The 21,995-nt window shown below is 36.0% G+C and overlaps 1 protein-coding gene across 1 annotated transcript in view; it reads left to right on the top strand.

Moving 5' to 3' along the window:
* Positions 1–21,995, top strand: part of PPFIBP2 (PPFIA binding protein 2) — a 101,355-nt gene that overhangs the window by 2,014 nt on the left and 77,346 nt on the right. Inside the window, exon 2 of the mRNA XM_027881815.1 lies at positions 14,740–14,837. Within this exon, the coding sequence (XP_027737616.1) occupies positions 14,771–14,837 (67 nt within the window). The 5' untranslated portion in view covers positions 14,740–14,770. The remainder of the gene's footprint in view (positions 1–14,739; positions 14,838–21,995) is intronic.

Raw genomic sequence — 21,995 nt, 5'->3', positions numbered from 1 at the left:
TTTGAATGCTAAAAGATGGATCTGACTTCCAAAAAGTTGCAGTGGCAGTGTGGGAACTGGTGATTGTATGGGAAGTCTTTTGCATATCATCCATGGTACTAAGTTGATGATGGTTTCCTGAAGCAGATATGAATTCTGAGAAAACAGATCAGGCCTGATTGTCCTTCAGCAAAATCTTGAATTAGAGTAGAGGGGTGAAATAAGACTGAATGATCAAAGTCAGTTCACACTGATGGAAGACTGATGGAAGGTCCAAACCCTGCCTCTGCTGACTGTGCGTCTTGTTTTCATTAGAGCAACATAATGTGTATGAATATTCATAGAGAATGATTCACTTGTTGGTTAAGTCTTCATACTTTTTAAGATCAAGAGGCTGTGTGCCAGTTAAAGTAATTACTAAAGATAAATCTAAGCTGTTGCATTCTAATCTGGTTTTCCAGCACTTACAGTATGGGAACTGCTGTTTTACTTTATCTTCTTCTGGAAACAGGTTTGGTTGGTCTCCCCATTCAGACGTGACTTAGCTGGGGATGCCTTCTTATTTCTGTCTCTACTGCTCATACAAAAAACCAATTTTGTTTCCAGTTTGTCCTGTTTTCAACCCAAAGTTTATTTCAGAAGTCTTAGTTGAACTGGGGAACATGTTCAGCTGTCTCTTGAATATAGTGAATCATATTTTTATTCCACAGTACAATGCAGATGGAAGCATCTGCTTTAATAACGCACAATCAGAACATCTTATTCTAATGACATTGCAGTAAGATTTATGAATGTGTTTCTGTGATGGTGATAAACTAATGCACATAATCCAGTCAGCTCCTAAACTGAAGTTTCACTGCAGAGGGAAAAAATTTCTAACAATGACCTTGAGGAGGAAAAACTGATATATTAGATAGGAAACAAGCACAAACCGTCCTTGGGAACAAAGTTTTGCCTTTCTCCTGCATGGTGTTTGCAGTATTAGACCGGGGATGTATTAAGATCTTCTTACATAAGACTTTTTCATATTTTACTTAAAATGTTCTATCATTCTGTAGCTCATATGAAATTCCTGTTAGATCATCTTTGATGTCAGCGCCTTTCTGACATTCTGGCCAATGTTAACCCAAGAACGGAATGGTGGTCTCCTAGGAATGGAAGAAGGTGATCTGAAGACGTGCCTTCCAACCTCAACTATTCCGTGACTCAATTACTCTGTGATAACATTCCCTTCGTAAAAAACTGTTCCAAATAGGTTTAAGTGCAGGCCTCTTACCTAAAGTTTAGTATTAATTCTGTGCCTTTCTTTCTTGTGGAAAACCTCTTTTTTCAATTTTTTATGCCCAAGCTAAGGTATGAAGTTGTGCTTTGGTTTATTTGTGACTGTAACCTTATATGTACATCACAGTGAGGGTACAAGTGCTTTGCAGTGAGGATACAAGAGGGTACAAGTGCCTTGAATAATTGTTTCAAGAATGCAAGAAGAACATCTCTTAAAATTCAGAGGTTAGTACATGGACCAGAAACACAGACTGGTTGTAAAATGTGAATGAAAGTAGGATACGAGATTCTATTAAAAATGTATTCATTACATCTGAAAAAAAAATCAAAATTAGTGAATATTTTCTTGAGAGTAGTCTTCTGTAACTAAAAGTGTATGTACAAAATCCTTAGGTGTTAGTACAGATAATACTAACCTGGAAATCTCAGTCATAAACATTATAAAAGATTAGTTAACTACTTCTTGAATTAAAATTTTCTTCAGTTTAGAAAGCTGATTATGAATTACAAAGTAGTAATTTTACTTGAAACTCTGAAGTGCAGTTTGTAGTCTGATCTAGCAAACTTCATATGTACGAAAGCAAAATCATATTAGACACTTCTGTTACAGGAAGAAAAGAGAGTTGTTCAAACAAGCTTTTGTGCAAGAAGATCTGTTCTGGCCTGCTTTTGCAGAGCATACATTAGCGTTGTGAAAAATACTTAATAGCCCACAGTAGTTCCTCAGTCATACTTTGTCAAGTGCGTGCAGCATTTCATGATAGTTGTAAATTAGGCTAAGGATTAGAAAACTGTTTCAAAAACTGTGGTCCAAATCTCTTTTGCTTTGATTGCCTTCTCCACTTTAATTGGGAAATCTGGTAGAATCTTCAGTTCCTTTTGTAGATTGTGAAGTGCTGCTGGTTCTCATTTCACATAAACCACTGGCTTAAAGGGGACTTTGAGAGACTGCTTTTTTTTTTTTTTTTTTGAATATGGGGAGATGAGTTTGTGTTCAAAGTAAATGATTTGTTATAAAAGGAATCCATACTCCAAAATTAATTTAGCTTGGATTCACCAGTCATTTGTAGTTTTTATTTAATCAGAGCTTCTGATTATCCAGGACTAATTGTGAATGGGACTAGCAGCTGCTCACTTCCTTTGGAAACCCAGATTTGGGTACTTAGAAGAAGAGCCTCCAGATTAGTTGAGACTGATGAAAGTGCCATGCTAGGCAGCTTGCCAAGTTTGCCAGGCAGTACACTCATAAATATAATTTTACTGTAAATGTGTTTTATTTACTTTTCTTAACTAACAGAGTAAACAGTACTGTTTACAGCATAGTACAGTCATGAAGCAAAACAATCCCTTATCAATAAGGACTAACAGAGAAGAAAAAATTTCTTCATTTAAGAACAGTCTTTTAGTGTTTGTCAATATGGCCATATTTTTCTTTTCATGTAGGAAAGGACTGGATATATATATTATTTTGGAATTAATAAAACTGTCTTGTATATTTCCACTTGGAGTTTTTGAAAACCACTGAAACACAGGGGACTAAATCTCTTATATAATAAATAGCAAATCAAGTTTTCCCTACAAATTTAATATGAAAGTACAAGGAGTTGATGATTGCTGGAATAAGCACACTTATTCCATTTTCTGGAAAATTAAATAAACTAAAGAAACTGATAATACATTCTGAAGAAAAAATTCCTTTCCTACAGTGGATAGTAATTTGGATAGTTTAGTCTTTTTTCTATTTTTTTTTTTTAATTTTGATTTTGATGCAATGTTGCTTGGCCCCAAATTCCAATAAACTTGTAAGATACTTTTCATCCAGACAAATCAGCTGGTAGCTGATAGAGATTAAAGGACTTTGCAAGTGATTAACCTGAAATAATTCCATTTTGTGGTGGTTTTAATAAACAGGTCCAATAAAAGTGTTGTTATTAAGCAGTAAAATATGTGATTAAGTTACTACCTCAGGAAACTCCATAGGTTTATTCACAATCAGACCAAATAAGAGTAGTAGGACTTTCAAACAGTTCCAAAAAGCTGCTCTGAGTCTTAACATGAAATACTCTGAAGTAAGACAGTATGTGTAAAAGCCTGACACTCAGTATGTCCTCAGGTGTCATTGCTGGTTTTGACAGTGTGTTTTACAACTTCTGGCCTTGCTATAATGACACTTGGGCCCTTTAAAGTAACATACAAATTCTGTTTCTATCCCGGTATGAAGGTGCACTTGTTTCAGAGCCTGTAAAATCTGACTAACTTTATAACAATATATTGCTTCAGGTACTTTTATACTGTAGCACTTGCAGTAACAACTTAAATTTTTCTTTTTTTTCAATAATATGGAAGAGTTTTACTTTAGACTGGAAGTAACACATAGTAGCACCAATTTTAGGCTATCGTTTTATTTTTTGGCAAATACTTTTGGGTCATTGCTCGTATTCAAGTAGTCAAAATACTTATCTAGAAAGGAATTTAGAGAAATCCTATATATGTTCATTATGATAGCTTAGTTTTTCATTTTTTCATGCCATAATGGGAATTTACTATTAAAAGAAACAAAAGGGATCCTTTATATATATATACCCCAGTGATGAATTATGCTGGTAGCATCCTGAACTTCAGATGTAAATATGTATATAAAAACTAGAAGAATACTGAGGTTATGAATAAGTCTCTTTGTAGGTTCAGTTCTTGCATTCAGTTTGTGTTGAGAAAGGTATTTTTTGATTTGGAAAACTTCCAAAAGCTTTCTGCATCAAGTGTCCTAGCAAAACTGTAAGCTGAAGTGATTGAACTGGAATATGGTGGCTTTAGGGACTCATATGGGGAACCAGTTTTACAGAGCAATTAGTCTCTATTTGGAAATGACACATACTTTATAAGTTTTGCTAATTCAAATAGGCATTCTGAGGTGTAGAACTGCGGCTGTGATTTTTCTTATCTCTTTCCTAGTCCTTCATATAATGTATAATTTATAAGGAGAAATATACATTGATTTTGCTTATCCTTGATAACATGATTTGACATGGAAATTTACTCATTTTACATTTTTATAGAACTGGTAATAAATATCTTGAAATGTTTGGCAAAAATAGCATGGTGAGCTTTGTGGGTGGTAAGAACTTGAAAACACCTTCCGTGGTCGATACTAAAAGGTGCTGTATATAACAGTAGAGTTTCAGGATCTCTTTTGCATCCTTTGCCATTGGATGTATCTACTATATGGAAGCAGCTTGCTGAGCACTTTAGAACTCTTTAAGTGTATTAAAAATTTTTACCAAATACTCAAAACTGGGCATACAATTACCCTATTTTTTAATTACTGTATTATTACCTAACCTGCTTGTTTCAGTTGTGATGATGGAACCAAAACAATAACAGTGCATATAGATGAATGAAATAAAAAACCTGAGCTCTTAAGTGGGTTTTCAGTGAGGTGATTCTGCTAAGATCCTTTGCTAGGTAAATATGTGTTTGAGTGAGCAAATACAGCTCCTCCATAGAATAGGTCATTGAGGAGACCTATATATCTTGTCACACATTCATTGTGGGCTGCATTCACTGTGTATTCCCTCTAAAGTCAGCTTCTGGTTTCAGTGCATGCTTCATCTGTCTCTAGGCATCTTGGTACTCGTTTTTCTTCTAGGATCCACTGGAAGAACAAGGATAAAGGTTGTTGAATTATTCTTGCCACCTGTAATAATATTTCTTCAGCTAGGAGATATTACAAGTTTCTCTCACCTTTTGTAGTCTTAAAAGTATTAAATGTTGCTCTTGGATACAGAGTTACTGTTCTGTCTTGCAGCATTAACTCTCTGTATAATGCTTTTTTTCAAAGTTAGAAAATTATGTTACTCCATTAACTATGGAAAGTACGTATGAGAGGAGACTATATCATTCTCTGATTTAGAATTTGGCTGTGGCACAAGAGTTTGGTACAGCTACTTCTTTAGTGTTGGCTAGTTCTGCAATTAGTTCTGAATAATGGAGGAGCAAAATCAATAAAATATATCATTTTAGATCAGGTTTTAACTTGACATGAAGAATTTTTGCCTTTTGGCTATGATGTCCAGATGTTAAAAAGATGAATTATTTGTTGGTAGAATTGTCTTGTTAAAATTTAGGGCTTGACATGGTTCAGTGATCTCAGACCTAGGGGTCTGAGCTTGGGAAGAAGGATGTACTACTAAGAGTGGGCCCAAAAAAATGCATCATATACAAGCCACAAAGACTTTCATCAGAACTCTCAAGATAAGGAAGAAACTTATAAAGCCAACCCAGCAATTGTGCTGAAATCAGCTCCAGCTGGGTAAAAGGTAATTTTGGCAGGGAGAGATCATGACCACCAATTCACAGACCATGACGCAAGAAACTCTGTGCCTCATAAAAAGGACTGAGAATGTGGACTAATTAGCATAATAAGCAATGGAATAATTAACCATTAGAGGATAGAATCCTAATTATTAAGAGAACTAGGTAACTCGTAGCCTATGAACATTCATTCCTCTGTTTGCTAAGATGTATAAATAGTGAAAAATTCTGATAGTATTTGTGCTCAACTCTGTATGGATTGACCTCTTGCACACTGGGTGAAAGAACCTATTTTAGCACAACAGTTATACGTATTCTTTAGGTAGAGAAAGAGAAAAACTTGAAGATGGCTTTTTAGAAAGATATTTTCATTAATCTTCAGGAAGCAATTAGTATAAGAATGTTTTGATTATAAGCACATGAATTAAGCTGTTAAAATCTATATTTTCATTGATATGTTGAGTAATGTTGAATACAGTGCTTTCATAGTGATCCACATCTTGTTCCTAGTTTAATGCTTTTAATCCAAGCAGATTCAATTTTCTCGAATTTGCTGTTTCTAGAAGTATATTTTTCTTTCCTTTGTTTCCCACAGACACTTTCCTCAAAATAGCTTCTGAAGCTTCCAGTTTATACAGAAGTACTTGATACTGTCAGTTCCTGTTAGTATGAATTCAGAATATTTGTATTTGCAGATGCAGGGTGGGTAATATTAAACCAGTCTAGTGATGTTTCCAGTTATTTATAAATTGCTGCACAGAATGTTTCAAAGAGGGAAAAATACTAACATGAAAATAAATTTTACAAAGTCAAAAAACTGTCTTTATAGCCTTCACATTGTATTTGTAAAGTTGATACAAATTCAGGACTGAGCTTTAGAGTAGACCACTTCATAAGAAGAAATAATTACAAGAAATATCTCTCTTTGTTGTGTCTATATGGAATTGTTTCTCTGAACAGTCTAACACAGAATACAGTTTTGCGTTTTTGTTTGTTGGGTTGTTTTTTTTTTCTGTAATGTCAGAGCATTCACTGAAAAATTATAGAAAAATTATTTGAAAAGAAATTGGATAAATCTTCAATACCTGTGAAACTGTGGTTCCTATACGGTGTGTGTTTCATAAAGTCTCAGGCTTACTGATTATTGGAGAAGAGCATGAGACTGATCACTGTGTAGCTGTGTTGCACTGAACATCATGGGAGACAAAGCACTAGGCTAGACAGGCTTTTAGTCTAAATCAGCATGACTGTTCTTATGGTGTGGTAAGAGTTCCAAAAATACAGAGCTGTTTCTGCCTCTGAGTCATATGAAGTGGTGAATACCTGTCTTGATTACACTGTAGGTAATAATAAATAGAGGTCAAGGCATTAGGACCAAGGACAGCATGGGCTCTGTAGAATATGCCAGTTGGCTGAGGAGTGTTTGCTCTTTGTTGGCAAAACAGCTGATTTTCACAGTGATCCTCTGTGTATATCAAGGAACTGAAGAAATGGAGAAGATCTGAAAATTGGACTTCCTTACATTTCTTTGAGATATCAGATCTTCTGGCCTTACGTTAGCCCTGGCCTCCTTCAATGAAGCATCTTGCCTTTTCAGACTGACATTCCAGATGGTACTTGCAGAATTTAGTGCAAAATCTCTGTTTCACAGAGCTTATGTACACTTCTATATCCCTAGTGGGATTTATACACTTGTACTTAGATTAATCAACTAAGTTAGTGGTAGCGCTTGTTCTTCTGAGTGGATTCTGAATCACAGAATGGCCTGAGTTGGAAGGGACCTCAAAAATAGTCTAATTCCAGCTCCCTGCCAGGGTCAGGGATACCTTTCACTGGACCAGGTTACTAAGAGCCCCATCCAACCTGGCCTTGAACACTTCCAGGGTTGGGACATCCACAACTTCTCTGTGCAACCTGTTCTAGTTCCTCACCACCCTCACAGTAAGGAATTTCTTCCTAGTATCTAAGATAAACCTACTGTCTTTCAGTCTGAATCCATTATCCCCTGTCACTACAAGCTCTTGTAAAATGTCTCCATCTTCCTTGTCGGCTCCCTTCATGTTACTGGAAGGCTGCAATTAGGTCTCCCCAAAGCTTCTCTTTCCCAGGCTGAACAACCCCAATTCTCTCAGCCTTTCCTTGTAGGCGAGGTGTTCCTTCCCTCTAATCAACTTATTTCCATTTACACAACTTACTGAAATGCACAAAGGCAAACAAAAATCGGACAGTAGGATTTTCCATAAGGAACTGGCCTGATCCAGTAGGTTGTTCTGGCCAGGGTGAAAAGCCTTTGTTTCAGAGAGTTTTGAAAAAAGTCCAAGGACTAGTTATGAACCATAAGAAATATTATTCCTAATTCTCAAGGTTTAAAGAGTGTTCTTTCCAGCAGTATAGATTGTCTAGTTTTTTAGGATTTTCATAGGGGATAGCTTGAAAACTTTTACTAATCATGTATATCTGATGTCTCTCAATTTCTGTCAAGGGGTTTGTCCTCTGCTTTACTCCAGGGCAAAGAGTTAATTTGTGCATGAGTTCTGTGTTTACTTTTATTATAACTTCTCACCTTTCAATTTACTAGAGCATGAATGTACTTTCATGCGGCAAGGGTGGGGGGATGGTGTGGTGTGTGCAGTTTCCCAGGCATTGGATCTGGTGTTAAGTAACTTCAAAGATCTAGTTGAAATGTGTACCTTCATGGAAGAAAATCTGAAGCTGTGACCTTGTGGCCAGTGAATACCTGAGATTGGAAGAAAAAAAATAAACATAGTGTATTTTAAATGTCAGAATTTTGAGGATCTAACTCTTTCTGACTCTAAAACTCTTAGAACTAAATGTGAACTGTAATACAAAATCTGACTTTTGTTTACCATTCATGTTTGTGTTTATTTTAAGAGCAGGAATGTTCATATTTTGATTCAGAAACTTTCCTCTCATGTATTTTACCAGGTAATACTTTGTTCAACTAAAATTTAAATCCAAAGCATTTATTCATTATGAGGTTGGGGGTTTTTTAAATTTTTAACTAGTTAGCAGTTGGAACTAGTTAGATGGGTACTGAATTAAAATAGTTAGGGTTTTTTTGTCACCTAATGCAGTAACAAATAATGAATGAAGATCTGCAAAGTTGGAAGCTCTAACATTTTCCTCTATACTGTGTATAACACTGAACTCTTAAATATCTGATAATTTAAAAATAAATTATGAAGGGCTTTTTTAAGCTGAAGGAAGGAGCTGAAGGAAGCTTACTTTGCACATGCCATTCTGTCAGCATCAGCTTTTACATGTAAGGATGAGACTTCGTACAAACACGTGTAATGAAATTTGGTTATGGTACCAGTGGTAACAGTAACTCAATACCCATGAGTCCTGTGGAGGAGTTGCTGTAAGGTGATTTGTGTTCTTAGAGCTTCATAAAATATCAGCGAGATTTAGCATTTTTTAGAGGGCAAGTTCTCTTTTCCTTCCTCCAAATTTCAGACTTGTATTAACAAACTTAATGGGTTTATTTTTTAAAAGAAATGTTCAGCTTTGACTTTGCAACTTCATAATGCAGTAAATTTGACTTCATTCAGTTCCCTTCGTATTTTAAATCAAATTATTTAGCATAATATGTTTAAAAGCATCATAGTTCTTAGGGCTTGTCACTCTAACTTTTATCAGTAGCACACAAAGGTGGTGGTTTTACAGTGCCAGGGTAATACCCAGCTGCCTGCATAAGCCATTTTAGCTTATTTAGTTAGTTGGTTTTCATCATGGAGGTATTGTACTGTGCTTGACCTAAGGATGTCCCTTCATATAAGGACTCCCAGCAATATATTGATCAGAGACTTCAGTAGTTCTACCTGAAATAGCTCAGTATCAGGTCTTTGTTCAACTTTGGCTAATCTGTATTTCTCTGTAAAGTTCCCCCTCTGCCTTAGGGTGGACACTTCATACTTTCTTGCTGAAAATAAAAATAGTTTTGTTTTTACTTATTACATAATGAGTAATCAATGAAAGAAGGGTTCTTTTTATCCTTCTGCCTATTCCAGTGAAGCATATGAAGGGGAAATAGAGCAAGTAGTGCCTGTATTAAGAAATAAAATACATTTGAGCCATAATCAGAGAATTATAGAATGGTTAGGATTGGAAGAGATATTCAAGATCATCTAATTCCGATCCCCTGTGCCATGGGCAGTGACATCTTCCACCAGACCAGGTTGCTCAGAGTCCCATCCAGCCTGGCCTTGAACACTTCCAGGGATGGGGCATTCACAGCATCTCTGGTCAACCTGTTCCAGTGCCTCACCACCCTCACAATTAAAGAATTTCTTCCTAATATCTAATCTAAACCTACTCTTCTTCAGATTAAGGCCATTACACCGTGTCCTGTCATTACATGCTTTTGCAAAAAGTCCCTCTCCAGCTCTTTTGTAGCCCCTTTAGGTACTTGAAGGCTGCTGAAAGGTCTCCCTGAAGCCTTTTCTTCTCCAGACTGAACAGCTCCAACTCTCTCAGCCTGTCAAATGAATAGGATTTCTGGCTGGGTAGCCCTGGAGCATCCTGTATAAGTAGTGATCCTTAGGCCGTCATTCTAGTGATCATCAGGAATTCTTCTGCTCCTAGCAGCTGTGTATAGTTATTTAGGACTAGGGATTATCTTAATTAGAGAGTTATGCCAGGTTCTAAAAGGCCAGAATCCAAAACTGTGTTTATAACTTTTGTAGTTGATGGGTGTCCTGAGTCCTGCGGAGCCAGTGGGAGACATGAATCAACAGTTGTGCTCCTGTAGGGTGTCTGGATACAACAGAGCATGTGGCTGGGGGAGAAGCAAGGTAGGAAATAGCGAGGGTGGAAATTTTGCACATTTCTTCATTCCAGAGCAGGAGTCATCTTGCAGCTGAAGAAGAGTGTGGAGGACTTCTGAAGCTTCCCCAAGGCACTTGTTATTTCATTATACCACTAAGTACAAGGCAGTGTAATACTTGAATTCAAGTTTTTAAACAGTTTACAAACACATATTTATTCACCCCATGAAAAAAATGGTGGGGGTAGTTAATTATTAGCTGTGTCTGCTAAATGTCAGAGGAATTTGTAGGACACAGACAAAATCCAAAGATCTGGATTTCTTGAGTTCTTGTCAAAAACCTCTTCATAACTGATAATATTGGCAACCTCATTTTTAGGAGCAACCTTGGAAAAACATCTGAGTTACCTAAATGTTAACATTCTTACCTCTGGACAGCTGCTGGTTCAAGCCAGTCAAGAAAGATTCAAATTTAATTAAGGCTTGTCGTAATTCTGAAGAACATCTTGTTCATAGTGAATACATCTGTTAAATGTTATGTTCCTTTTTGGACACAGTAAGCTGCAGTTTTACATACAGAATGTAGGTTAAGAAATTTGCAAGGGATATTGACTCTAAGCACAATGGTTCTACTAGAGCTTTTTCATTTTATTTGAAATGCAGATCTCAGACTGGAACTTGTAGGGTGAAACTAGCTTAGCAAAATAAATTTCAGAGATTCAGGCCAGTTTACTCTCTCTGCACTTCCTGAAAGATCTCATTACTTAGGTAATTATAACAAACAGGGTTGCAATATCTCTGTGGGCTGGGCTCTAAATTAGTATGAGCGTGTGGTGTAGAAGGGACGATAGTAATTTAGACTTATGCCTGCTTAATAGTAAAACTTTGGCTATTAATACTGAGGAATTTTTACTAATCAGGCAAAAAAGTAAATCCTTTTCTTCTTAGGGACCTCAAAAGGTGAGTAGATGGGTTCTTGTATTTTGCTGGCACATAAATTAATCTAATAAGTCCTGAAGGTTAGAATTTGCTAATAGTAAAGCTTGTACTATAATATTGGGGCTAGTTTTTGTTCAGTCCTTATCAAAGCTGAAAAAACCCTTTTTTTCCCAAATGTATGTATATTTTTACATTGTTAAGTAAGTCTTCATGTTCTACGTCTGTTGAGGTCATTCAGGAATGAATACTGTAAAAGGAACTGTGATTAAGATACCACAAATAGATGGATCCTATTTGAGGGATCGATACAGGTGTCTAGTTATTTAATAGTATTAGAAAAAGAATCCACAATTGCAGATATTTGTATAGAACTAGATCAGAAATGGTAACTGAAAACACTGGAGATCTAATGAACTGTTTTCATAATATTACACAGAACAGTCCAACTATAAGAAGGGAGTGTCTGGGAAAGTAAGACTTGCCTGAAGCATAAGCAACAGGTCTGTCTAGAAAAGATGTCAAGCAAGTAATATTACATTATCGCTGTGGAGCAAAGAACATTGCTTTTATTAATCACCAAGTTTTACTCTAGCTTAGTGCAGTTAAGCAGCAAATACACTGTAGTTACAGGTGAGAAAACAGGCTGACTGTGGAGGCTGGGAGGAGATAGAAGACTTACTTCTGGTGGTGTTTTTCAGCAAAACTTTCTGGATTTTGCCGAGGTCTTGATGGAAGGTTTTTCTATAAGCAAATTTTCAAGTTTGTAATGGAGTGTATCAGCATTTTCTTACCTTTATCACTACAAGTGGTCAAATACTAGATATAAAAATATTAGAATTTCAGAAAGAGGGTAGTCCTGCATTTCTTGTTGTAACAACAGCCATGCTGCAGCTGCTTTAAGCCCTTAGAGAAGTAGCTTACAGCACAAATAAGAGTGTTGATTGCAATCTAGAAATAGAAACTCTATACTATTTTTAGTATTTTTCACTCTTTTTCCTCCTGATTTTGAGCCAGTCTGCTGTCCTGATTTACAAGCACATCTGGTGGCCATACATTTCTGGGGGAGTGGCTGGTGGCCAAATTCACTTAAAGGCACAGGGTAGCCTTGGTGCCTCTTTGGCAGCTGCTCATGTGGGTGGATTTCCTTTCACTAAGGTGATTATTACTGATGTTGTGGCTGCTCTGAACTAGAGGAAATACTGCAAGCAAGGGGACTCTCTGCAGCTGAGAATCAGGGATCTCTCAAGACTTTATTGGCATGTAAATGTGGCAACAGAAGATGGAAATCTCCCCAAACCAACAAACTGGAGAAACAGAATCAGAGGGAGTGTTTGTAAAGTTCATGTATGCAAGCATTCTGAAATTTCAAGTTTATATCAGATGACTTTCTAGTCTGTTCTGAGTGTAATTTTTGTTATTTCCAGTACCATTAAATGAAATATTTGTGTCACATGTATTTTGGTTAAATTCAGTTGCATTTAGCATTGTTCATGCTTAAAAGATTATTTTGACAAAAATGGAGAGTCCAGAACCAACCAATCATTTACATTAATCTTTGCCTTGGGTGACACTAAAGATAATGCATTCTCATATTGCACTTCAGATCAATGTGATCTGAGGTTGGATAATGACTTACCCATTATGACAGGCTATAAATGGCAGAGTCCAAATTAGAGCATTGTAGTTTCTGACTCATTCCTGCATCTGTCTCTCTAGATAGTGGGATTATATACATTGACTGGAATGGACATAGGACGCTGATAACACAGAGATTACTAATAAATTAGCTTTTGTATACTTCACCAGCAGAGAAAAGTCTGTGTCTTAGAAGAAGAGTCTGTGTCTCAGGATTCTTATTTTGCAGGAGAAGAAAATAATTTTGAGTTGGTAGTAAAAATTTTCATTGAATCAGGCTTATTACTGAGGCTGAGCTTTGGCTGTAAAGCAGTAATTTGGACTCAGCCATAAGTGTACTTTCAGAGTTTGTTTTTTGCCAGTCCCACTGAAAGAAAAAAATTACTAAGATTTTATTTTAAGGCTGTCTTTATCCTGGGTGCTGATTCTACATTCTAGTGCTTAGTCAGGCTGCAACTGAGACAATAAATGGGTGGTTTAGCTACCAGTCATGCAACTGGCCATGGTGGCCAGTGCCTGAACTGTCACTGGATGAACACAGTACAAATCTATGTGAACTGGCATACAAAATTGCCATTATTTTAATATTTATTTAAGTTCAAAGTACTTGATTTCTTAGCGTAAGTAATCACATGATAAATACAAGATTAGTGACATTTCAGTAGCATTGGACAAATAGACCCTGCAAAAACAGGACCATTGCCTATGCACTTGTCCTTCAAATGACTCAGGTTGTAGGTGTCTCTATCCATTGTCAGACAGGTGTCTTTTGTGAGGCTTAGAAAGCTGTCAAAATTGAACAGTTTTTAAACATAGATCTTAAAACTTGTTGTATTAGAAGACTGAGTGTCAAAAGACTGAATTGCATCCTTCATGGAAGAGAAATGAAAATACTATGACCCTTTGTAGGCTTTGTTGGTATTTTGAGTTGTGTGTTAGAGCACTGTGAAAGTTCCTCACTGTGTGGGCGATGGTCTCATGCTTCAGCGATGAAGCAATGTGCAAAAAGGGCCTTATTTCAGAGGGAATTTTCTCACTGGCAGTGAAATAGGATGCATAAATTCTTTTCCCCTTTGAAATGTCATATGTTGACAACAGTGACTGCTACTTGACTAAGAGTCCGGCAACACCAACTCACAAATAGAGACTCATTTTGGAAGATTTTGTTTGTTATCCTTAATGTCAGATGGTAACATGAATGTATTTAATCCTGTTTTAAAGAGGCAGCAGTAACTTCAGATAATTCGTACCTGGGGCATTTTTGTTTTTTGAACAGAAAGAATTATATTTTCAGTGTCATGAAAGAAGTGGTGGAAAGACTGAATAGGGATATAGAAAGGAGTAAAAACTTTCAGAATTGTCTTTACTCTTAAGGCAGCAATCAAAAAGGATAGTTTTGTTTATAGTTATGTATATTTTTCCTCATGTCTCCATTCCTTTATTGAGCCCTAGTCAATCTTATTTTTTCCCACAGAGCAAAAGGTTGCACTGAATTTGAATCCAGGAAACCATTGTTAAGGTTGAGGAATAGGGGCATCTCAAGCTTCCAGTATTTGGGATTTTTTGGTTTTGTTTTCCTTGTTTTAGTAAAGCATCTTTAAAAAATGAATCAATGATGAATTAAAGCCTTAGAAATTCCAAGTCATCTATCAAGAAAAGGAACAGGTTTTTGTTAGTTTTCTTCTTACCAGGCTGTATTTTTGCTGGTATGGACTTTTGTTTCTGTGGCTTTATTTAAAATGTAACAGTGACATAATTTTCTGTCAGGTTATTTAGTGTAATACACATGATTTCATCTGTCTTTTCAGTAGAAAGAGTAGAGATCTGAAGAAATCTCAGATGATGGCTTCTGATGCGAGTCATATGCTGGAGGCAGCTTTGGAGCAGATGGATGACATCATTGCAGGTATAATAATGGTTTATTTTACACCATAATATTTTGAGATTAGGTATGTTTCTTTTTTTTTACTTTTTAATAATTATTCTGAATTTAGCAAGTTCTCTGACACACAGATTTCACTATTGACACTCTGGGTCAATAGTTAAGTGAAGAAAATTGAAAGTAAAATAGAGGAATAAAGCCTACACTTCCCCCTCAGACATGTGAATATTGAAGAAAGAGAGATTTATTTCACTTTAATGCTATATGGTAACTTAAACACATCATCAGCCATGTAGAAACATTCCATATTGTATGTGTTAGTTTTTTATTTTAATATGTCTTTAAAAACAGTTTTCACCCCGTCTTCTTGTTAGCTGGGTAGTATATATCTGTATTTTGCGCACACAAGCCCATATAGGTATATAAAAATATGTGTATATATATAAAAATATACATAATTTTCTTGATGATGTTAGGCAAACTATTTTGAATATGTACAATTACCTTCACAGTCTAATGAGCTAGAATTATGTATCTTTTTGCTGACATTTATATCCAGAAGCAGAGCTAAGAACTTGTATTTTGCACAGCTGTTCACTAGAAAGGCTTATGATGCAACAAGACAGGATTTGCTGTCTTTTGGTGCTCTCATGGTAAGGCAATTAAGAGATTTTCTCTCAGCATTACAGCATTCAAGAAGAGAAGTTAATTTCTGTGGTTAGACCTCAGTAGCCCTGAGGTTTGTGCTCACACACTGTTCAATATGAGGTCCTACAAGGAGTGTCTGGGTAGGGCCATTTTCTCACTTGTGCACAATGGGAAAGAATTCAGTAAAGCTTTAGAAATCTAAATAGTGACACCCATGCTGTGCCTTCTTCCCTAACGATGAAGATGATGACATCAGCCCCTTGTTGCTGCAGTTGTGCTTCTTCCTCATTTTCTTCCTGCTCTTCTACTACAACCTTCTATCCATCTCTATCTATGTGGAGCTTCAAACCTCACCATCTGACTAGCTGTGATTAGGCTGCAGGTTGTTATCCAGGATTTTTAGTTTAAAGAATTTCTAGGATTTTGGCTTTTTTTCTCATCCACATATGAGTCTTCACTTCATTCTAAATGTGTAAGCTTTAACAGACTGCTAAGACACACAGAATTGTAAATGTGAATATGTGATAGATGTAACTACACAAATAACTTTCCACACTGATAGAACAAGTCCTAGACAAATAAGAAAAAATTTATATTTATATATATATTTCCTTTTCCCTTCTGTTTATGAATGCAAAACCTTATACAAACAAGATTTTAACCAACAGAAGCTAATTGTGATTTTATTTTTTCACCCCTCACAAAACAAATAAACAGGGAAGCATTGAACTCCCCTTAAATGTTTAGGGAGAGAACAAGTAAAACAAGTCCCAAACCATAATTCATAAACTATGGAACTATAATGTTTTTCTAGCCACTGCAGACCTTGAGTTATGATTCTGGCTAGTGCTGTAAAGGAACCAAAGTAGCATAGAAGGCCATGTCTGTTTAATAATGATATGGAACCTGTGTCTACAAATCACCTCATACATATGGAACTCAATGTCTCTCCTCTGTGATGATTTATACCCAGCTAAGCACACACTGGTGATATCATGGATGAACTGATGATTCCATTTTTCAGAAAACTCAAGAGAAGGAAAAAAGAATTGTTTCATTTAAATTGATTTTCAGATTAGACACTTTTTTTTCCCAGGAACTGTCAGAGTTATGAGTAAGACAATAGGTATTTAATATTGGGTGTTGTTTTCATGAGGAAAGATAGCCTTATGATATGTAGCATAGATGATTAAATGGCAATATATGACTGCCTAAGAAATACACTTTTTTTTTTTTCTAGGTTTCATGCTAGGAAAATAATTGAAGTCAGAAGACAGGTTTGATATAGTTTGTTGTTTTTAATATCCTTTTCCTTTTCCACACATCTTTTTCAGAGTGTTTGTGCCATTACATTTTAGAGTTTAATTTTGATAAATAAAACTCAATTGTTCCAGGCTTCCCAACATCACTTTTACTCCCCTCACTGAGTGGAGACAGTGATACAGGGAAGCAAAGCAAATGCTGGAAGAACTGTTCTGTATGAATCAGCTGAATGCAGGTCCTGTTCACAGCTGTTCTGTAGTGGTGTTGGTGACCAAGCTCTAAAACAAAAAGGCATGCCAGTGGTATGTGGAGTTTGTTTCCACAGGGCATGGGCAGGTCATGAGCAGATTGGCAACCTCTTCAAGAGATTGAAGAAAGTTGACTTTATGGCTTTACATTACCTATATTTTTAGTCTAATGTCCACTGATAATCAGCGTAACATTGACAATAGGCTTATATAAATATATCCAATGGGAGAAGAACCAAGATATTTCCCAGGCAGTGCATCTGTCAAGTCTCATCAATGTTAATTGAATACTTCCCGTCTGAATCAGAATTATGTGTACCTGTACCCGTAAAGAATCATAGTACTTTATTCCTTTCCTTAGTAAAAGCTCCCTTGGTTGGGAAGGTTGTTTATCTTATTCGTTTATTCATTATTTTGCATAACTAGAAATAGATAAGACATTTTAGGACAGGTTGAGTTAAGTCTTTTGTGGTCATTCTCCTCTAGCTAATGTTCTTTGTGTTCCAGAACTATTTCTTGAATATTCTGGTATGATTTAAAGACCAAATGTATCTGCTGGAGTCTATACTTGGATACAGTTATTATCCCAATTTGTCTCAAATTGAGGACCATAATGATTATTTAAGTTTGATTCTCTCTAATTCAATCCAGTAAGCTTCTGTCTGCAGTTTGAGCAGGGACTGGAAAACAGGAATGTTCTCTTGTCCTGTATGCTGAGAGAATAAATAAGGTACAAAACTCCTTCAGAAGGATAACTGGATGAGTGTCATGAAACAAACCAGGACTGAGATTCTTCTAACTGCAGATTTATGTATACCATAGCTTGCAAATATTGGAAAAATAATCTGTGCAAATGTAGCCACTCTTAGAGTCAACTGGAAACCTCAAAACGGCAACTGTTAAAAACTTGTTCTATTTCAATTCACTTAAACATGGACATCTCTGGATAGTACTGGATTCAGATACCAAGGCTAAACTTCATGACTGAGGTAAACTTAGGTAACTGAAGAAAAAGGTGTTTGCTTTGGAATGAGGCCTGAGTGGGTACTAGCAGAGCTATGCTCTTCTCTTGACCTTAGAAACCTTGGCTTTAGGCACAAAATTAGTATTAATCCCTGTTTTAGAGAAGTGAGAAGTCCAGAGCTGTATATCTGGCACTGGTTAATTTTTGAAGCTTGAGTATACTCAAAAGCAGCATCCTCTCTGTTTAATGAGAAAACATTCCTGATTTCTTTTATTTTCTGCAGTTATTAATAAAGTATTAGATTGTGGTTATGCCCTGTAAGGTAAGAACTGGGCATGCAAATACATATTACAAATATTTGCAGATTTTCAGTCCTGCTGTTAGCCTTCTAATTCTAAAAGTCATATCCCTTGCTCCAACTGTTAACATGACTCATATGTGAGTCTGATTAGTCCAGCTAAGTCTCACTGTAGACTATGCTTCTCAGTGCAATACAAAATGTTTTAGAGTGCATGAGGGTAGGATTGTGAAGCAAGATTAACAAATTGAATTTCACTGGGCTTGATCAAATTTGACAGATAGGTCAGTGTTCCCAAGTCTTTTATGCTTCAGTACATCTGTACTGATAACCCACCCTCATAGCTATATAAATTAGGCACGCTAAATGATTAGCCTTATTTGACTAAAACAGCAAAAAGGGCTAATGTGATTGTCAACGGACATGACTTATCCATTAGCTGGAATGACTTGCACTCCAAACAGGGGCTTCCTCTAAAGAAATCACCCATATGTCAGATCCATCTACCCATTCTTTATTTGAGGTGCCTGACTTTGGCATTGCTTCCCTCTGAGGTTTAACCAAGTCATTACTCTTCCTTATATTCAGCTTGTACCTACTTATTAAAATTTGTTGCTTTGTAGGGCTATAGATTTTGATTATTTTTTTGATAATATATCCCAATGAGTTAAAATAATTTTTGTGTTTATTTTTTGTCAAATTGCTTCTCTTTGTCAACAGTTTGGGAATCCATTGTTTCCCTTTGTGAATAATGACCATAATTGCAAGATTGAAAAACTCCTGTCACAATATTACAGTTTACTGCAGCTCCAGAGTCTCTTCCAATTCACCAAGTAATCAGTGTAATTATTGAGTTTCCTTTTAACCAGAGCTCCTGCAATTATTGCCTATTGGAAAATAATGAGAAAGTTAAATGTGTTATCACATGGGTGCTTACTAATATTTCAGTATTAGCACTGCAAGATTAAAAAGTAAATATCATTAAAAGTTTTTCAAGAAGTATGCTTGTTTGAATTTCCATCTCTTGAGGTGGCAGAATGTTCAGTTCATGGCTTTGTCTTAAGTGCTACAAACCCAAACACTTCCCACACCCTTGCTGAAAAAGGGGGCTTGTACTTAATTGTACTTAAGAGGTGAACAAGTTTTTAATTCAAGTTTAATGTATTTTCCTCATGGGATATACTTGCCAGAATTTGGAGGAGGACCTGTTTGGGGGGGGGGGGGTGGTGGTGTCTTTTTTTCTTCTTCTTTTTTTTTTTTTTCTTTTATTTTCTGCCCTGTCATAACATTACTATGAAAACGATAGAGTTGGAGTTCCAGAGCTGAACTATGATTCTAGATGTGTTAGATTACTAAATCACTGCTAGTTAAATTATTTGAACCTGGATTCTAAATGCAAGAGTGCACAAAAAATACTGACATTCATTTGAATCTCTTTGGATGAATTTTAGGTTTTGTGAAATAAGTTCCTGTATCAATAATAGGAAATCAAAATATCTCCTAGTGACCTCATCCTTTGCCATGAATAGTCATAGGTCATCACAGGATTCATTCAGTCTCACAGCACTTTAACTGAAGGAGATAGACACCTCTGTTCTGCTTCATAAGGGATTGAAATTATCCAGACCAGACAGAAAGCACTTAATCCCATTTTCTTGTGGTGCGTGTTGGGGTGGTGATGGTGGGTCTTATTTGAAATACATGCTGGGTGACATGCGGTTGTTGGGCAGTACGAGCCTCTTGTGACTGGGTAGGATGGCTGGAGAATATCTTTTATTTTTTCTTTTCAATCTATACACTTCCAGATGGCTTTATTTTTTTATCACTTTTGTCCCACTCAAGGTTCACGATATTTTCAAGTTAAAAGTTTTGTTTCTATGGTAAAGCTGTATAACTTTTTAATAATTTTAATGAGAATCTTTGTAGAGTTCCATTTTAGAGCACTGAACTGACTGTAGTTAAAATAATGAGAGAACCAGAACAATTTAAATAATGAGCAATTTCTTTCATGATAGATCATGATAATAGTGCAGCAACAGCTGCAGTGGTTTTCTTGTATTTTCCAAATAAATTGTAATTGTGTTAAAAACCTATGCTTCAGTTATAACTAGTGTATTTCCTTTTTATTTTCTGTTCTTTTTCAGTCAATAACTTAGGCTTTTTTTCTGAACAAAAAAATAATGTATCTACAGCACTTGTTTATCTTGTTACTGCTATGCATTAAGTAAGGTGAGCATTTGTGAAGTTACAATATAGTGGCTTTTTTGAACCATTAGTTACAGCATGTTTATGCATAAATCTTACAGGAATAGAGAGATGAAAAAGGAAATTAAAAATTACATTACTTGAAATGAGGTCTTTGATAGAGAAATGTATGACTTCCCATCATAACAGTTACAGAAAATTATGTATCAAGAATATTGTGAGGGAGAAGAAAAGATAAAAATCCAGGATATTAAAGGGGGAAATATAAAAATTTAACACAAATATTTAAGGTTTATAATTTGAATTTTTTTTATTTTATAGCACTTCTTAGAGCATGTTTTAAATGCTGACATGTATCTTCAGATACTTGACTCCAGAAAAAGCTAATTAGTTAATTCCTTACATGTCAACCATAACTGATACATAAAAATTAGAAATACTTTAACTTTAAAACCATAGCAGTTCACTGTCTATTTATTCAATTCATAAGTTTTCATGTCGACTGTCTGTGGTCTTGCTTTTAGGTTTGTTAAAGGCATCTAAGGCATGGCCTCTCAAAATGTGCACACACTGGAATAACCATTACAGCCATTTGTTACTGTATTTTGTAGGGCCTTTACACGTGCTGTAGCCCTTCAGGTTAAGGCCTTACATAACTGTTCAGGTGCAGGTTTGATCGGTGTTTTAAAAGCACGTGAAAATCATAGCAACTTGCATGCTGATTTGTGCATGTGCAGTGCTGGCTACTCATTCCTTAGGCAAGGTTGCCAGAGCAACATGAACTTTGGAATTTCCTCAGTTTTGAGTGCTTAACCTCACCAGAGGTCATTGTAGTTGTTTGGGCTACTGTTCCAAAATACACTCTCACTATCCTAAGCATACTTTCTCACAGATAGTGGGCTCTGGGCACGGGATAGAGTGAAGACTCTGAATCCTGTTTGTAGGACTGATGAATTCCTTCTGTAAACAGGATAGGACTACAGAATCTTACAGAGCTGAAAGCACTGAGAACTTGTTTCCTAAACACTTTATGATATTCTACAAAAAATAGGTATTTAAAATTGTTTTAACTAAGATGAAGTTTTTCTTCGAATGTCCAAGTCAAACTTATTTACTGACCAATTTGGTCTTTGACTTCCCTTGCCTTTCCAGCAAAGCAATAAAATTAGACAGTTTCTTGAAAGTGAGAGTTTAAACTAGTTTGAAATGGAAGAATATTTACAATTTAAATATGCTACTTTAAATTCTTCATCTCTGACTACAGATAAACAGTTCTGTGAGTTTAAAACAGCAAAAATACTGTCATGTCCTTGACATCCACATCAGCTTACCAAAACTGCAGTACTGGATTGCACCTGTGCAAAACAAAATCCACACATCATAGCTGTTTGTATTAGGTTTTGAGGAAGGATTGAAAAGAAACAGAAACATAAATAGCTGCAGGTAGAATAAGTAGCAAAGAAAGGCAGTTAAACCATGATGACCATAACCCCATGGGATTGAAAATCTGAGGCACAATGGTTCTTTTGTGGTTTGTGTGATGTGATCTGTTTTTC

Source organism: Empidonax traillii, unplaced genomic scaffold, assembly GCF_003031625.1.
Source record: "Empidonax traillii isolate 1590-97213 ecotype Southwest subspecies unplaced genomic scaffold, ASM303162v1 scaffold95:size1152806, whole genome shotgun sequence".
Taxonomy (NCBI): Eukaryota; Metazoa; Chordata; class Aves; order Passeriformes; family Tyrannidae; genus Empidonax; species Empidonax traillii.
The sequence above is the reverse complement of the archived record's forward strand: the minus strand, read 5'-3'. Positions and strand labels throughout refer to the sequence as shown.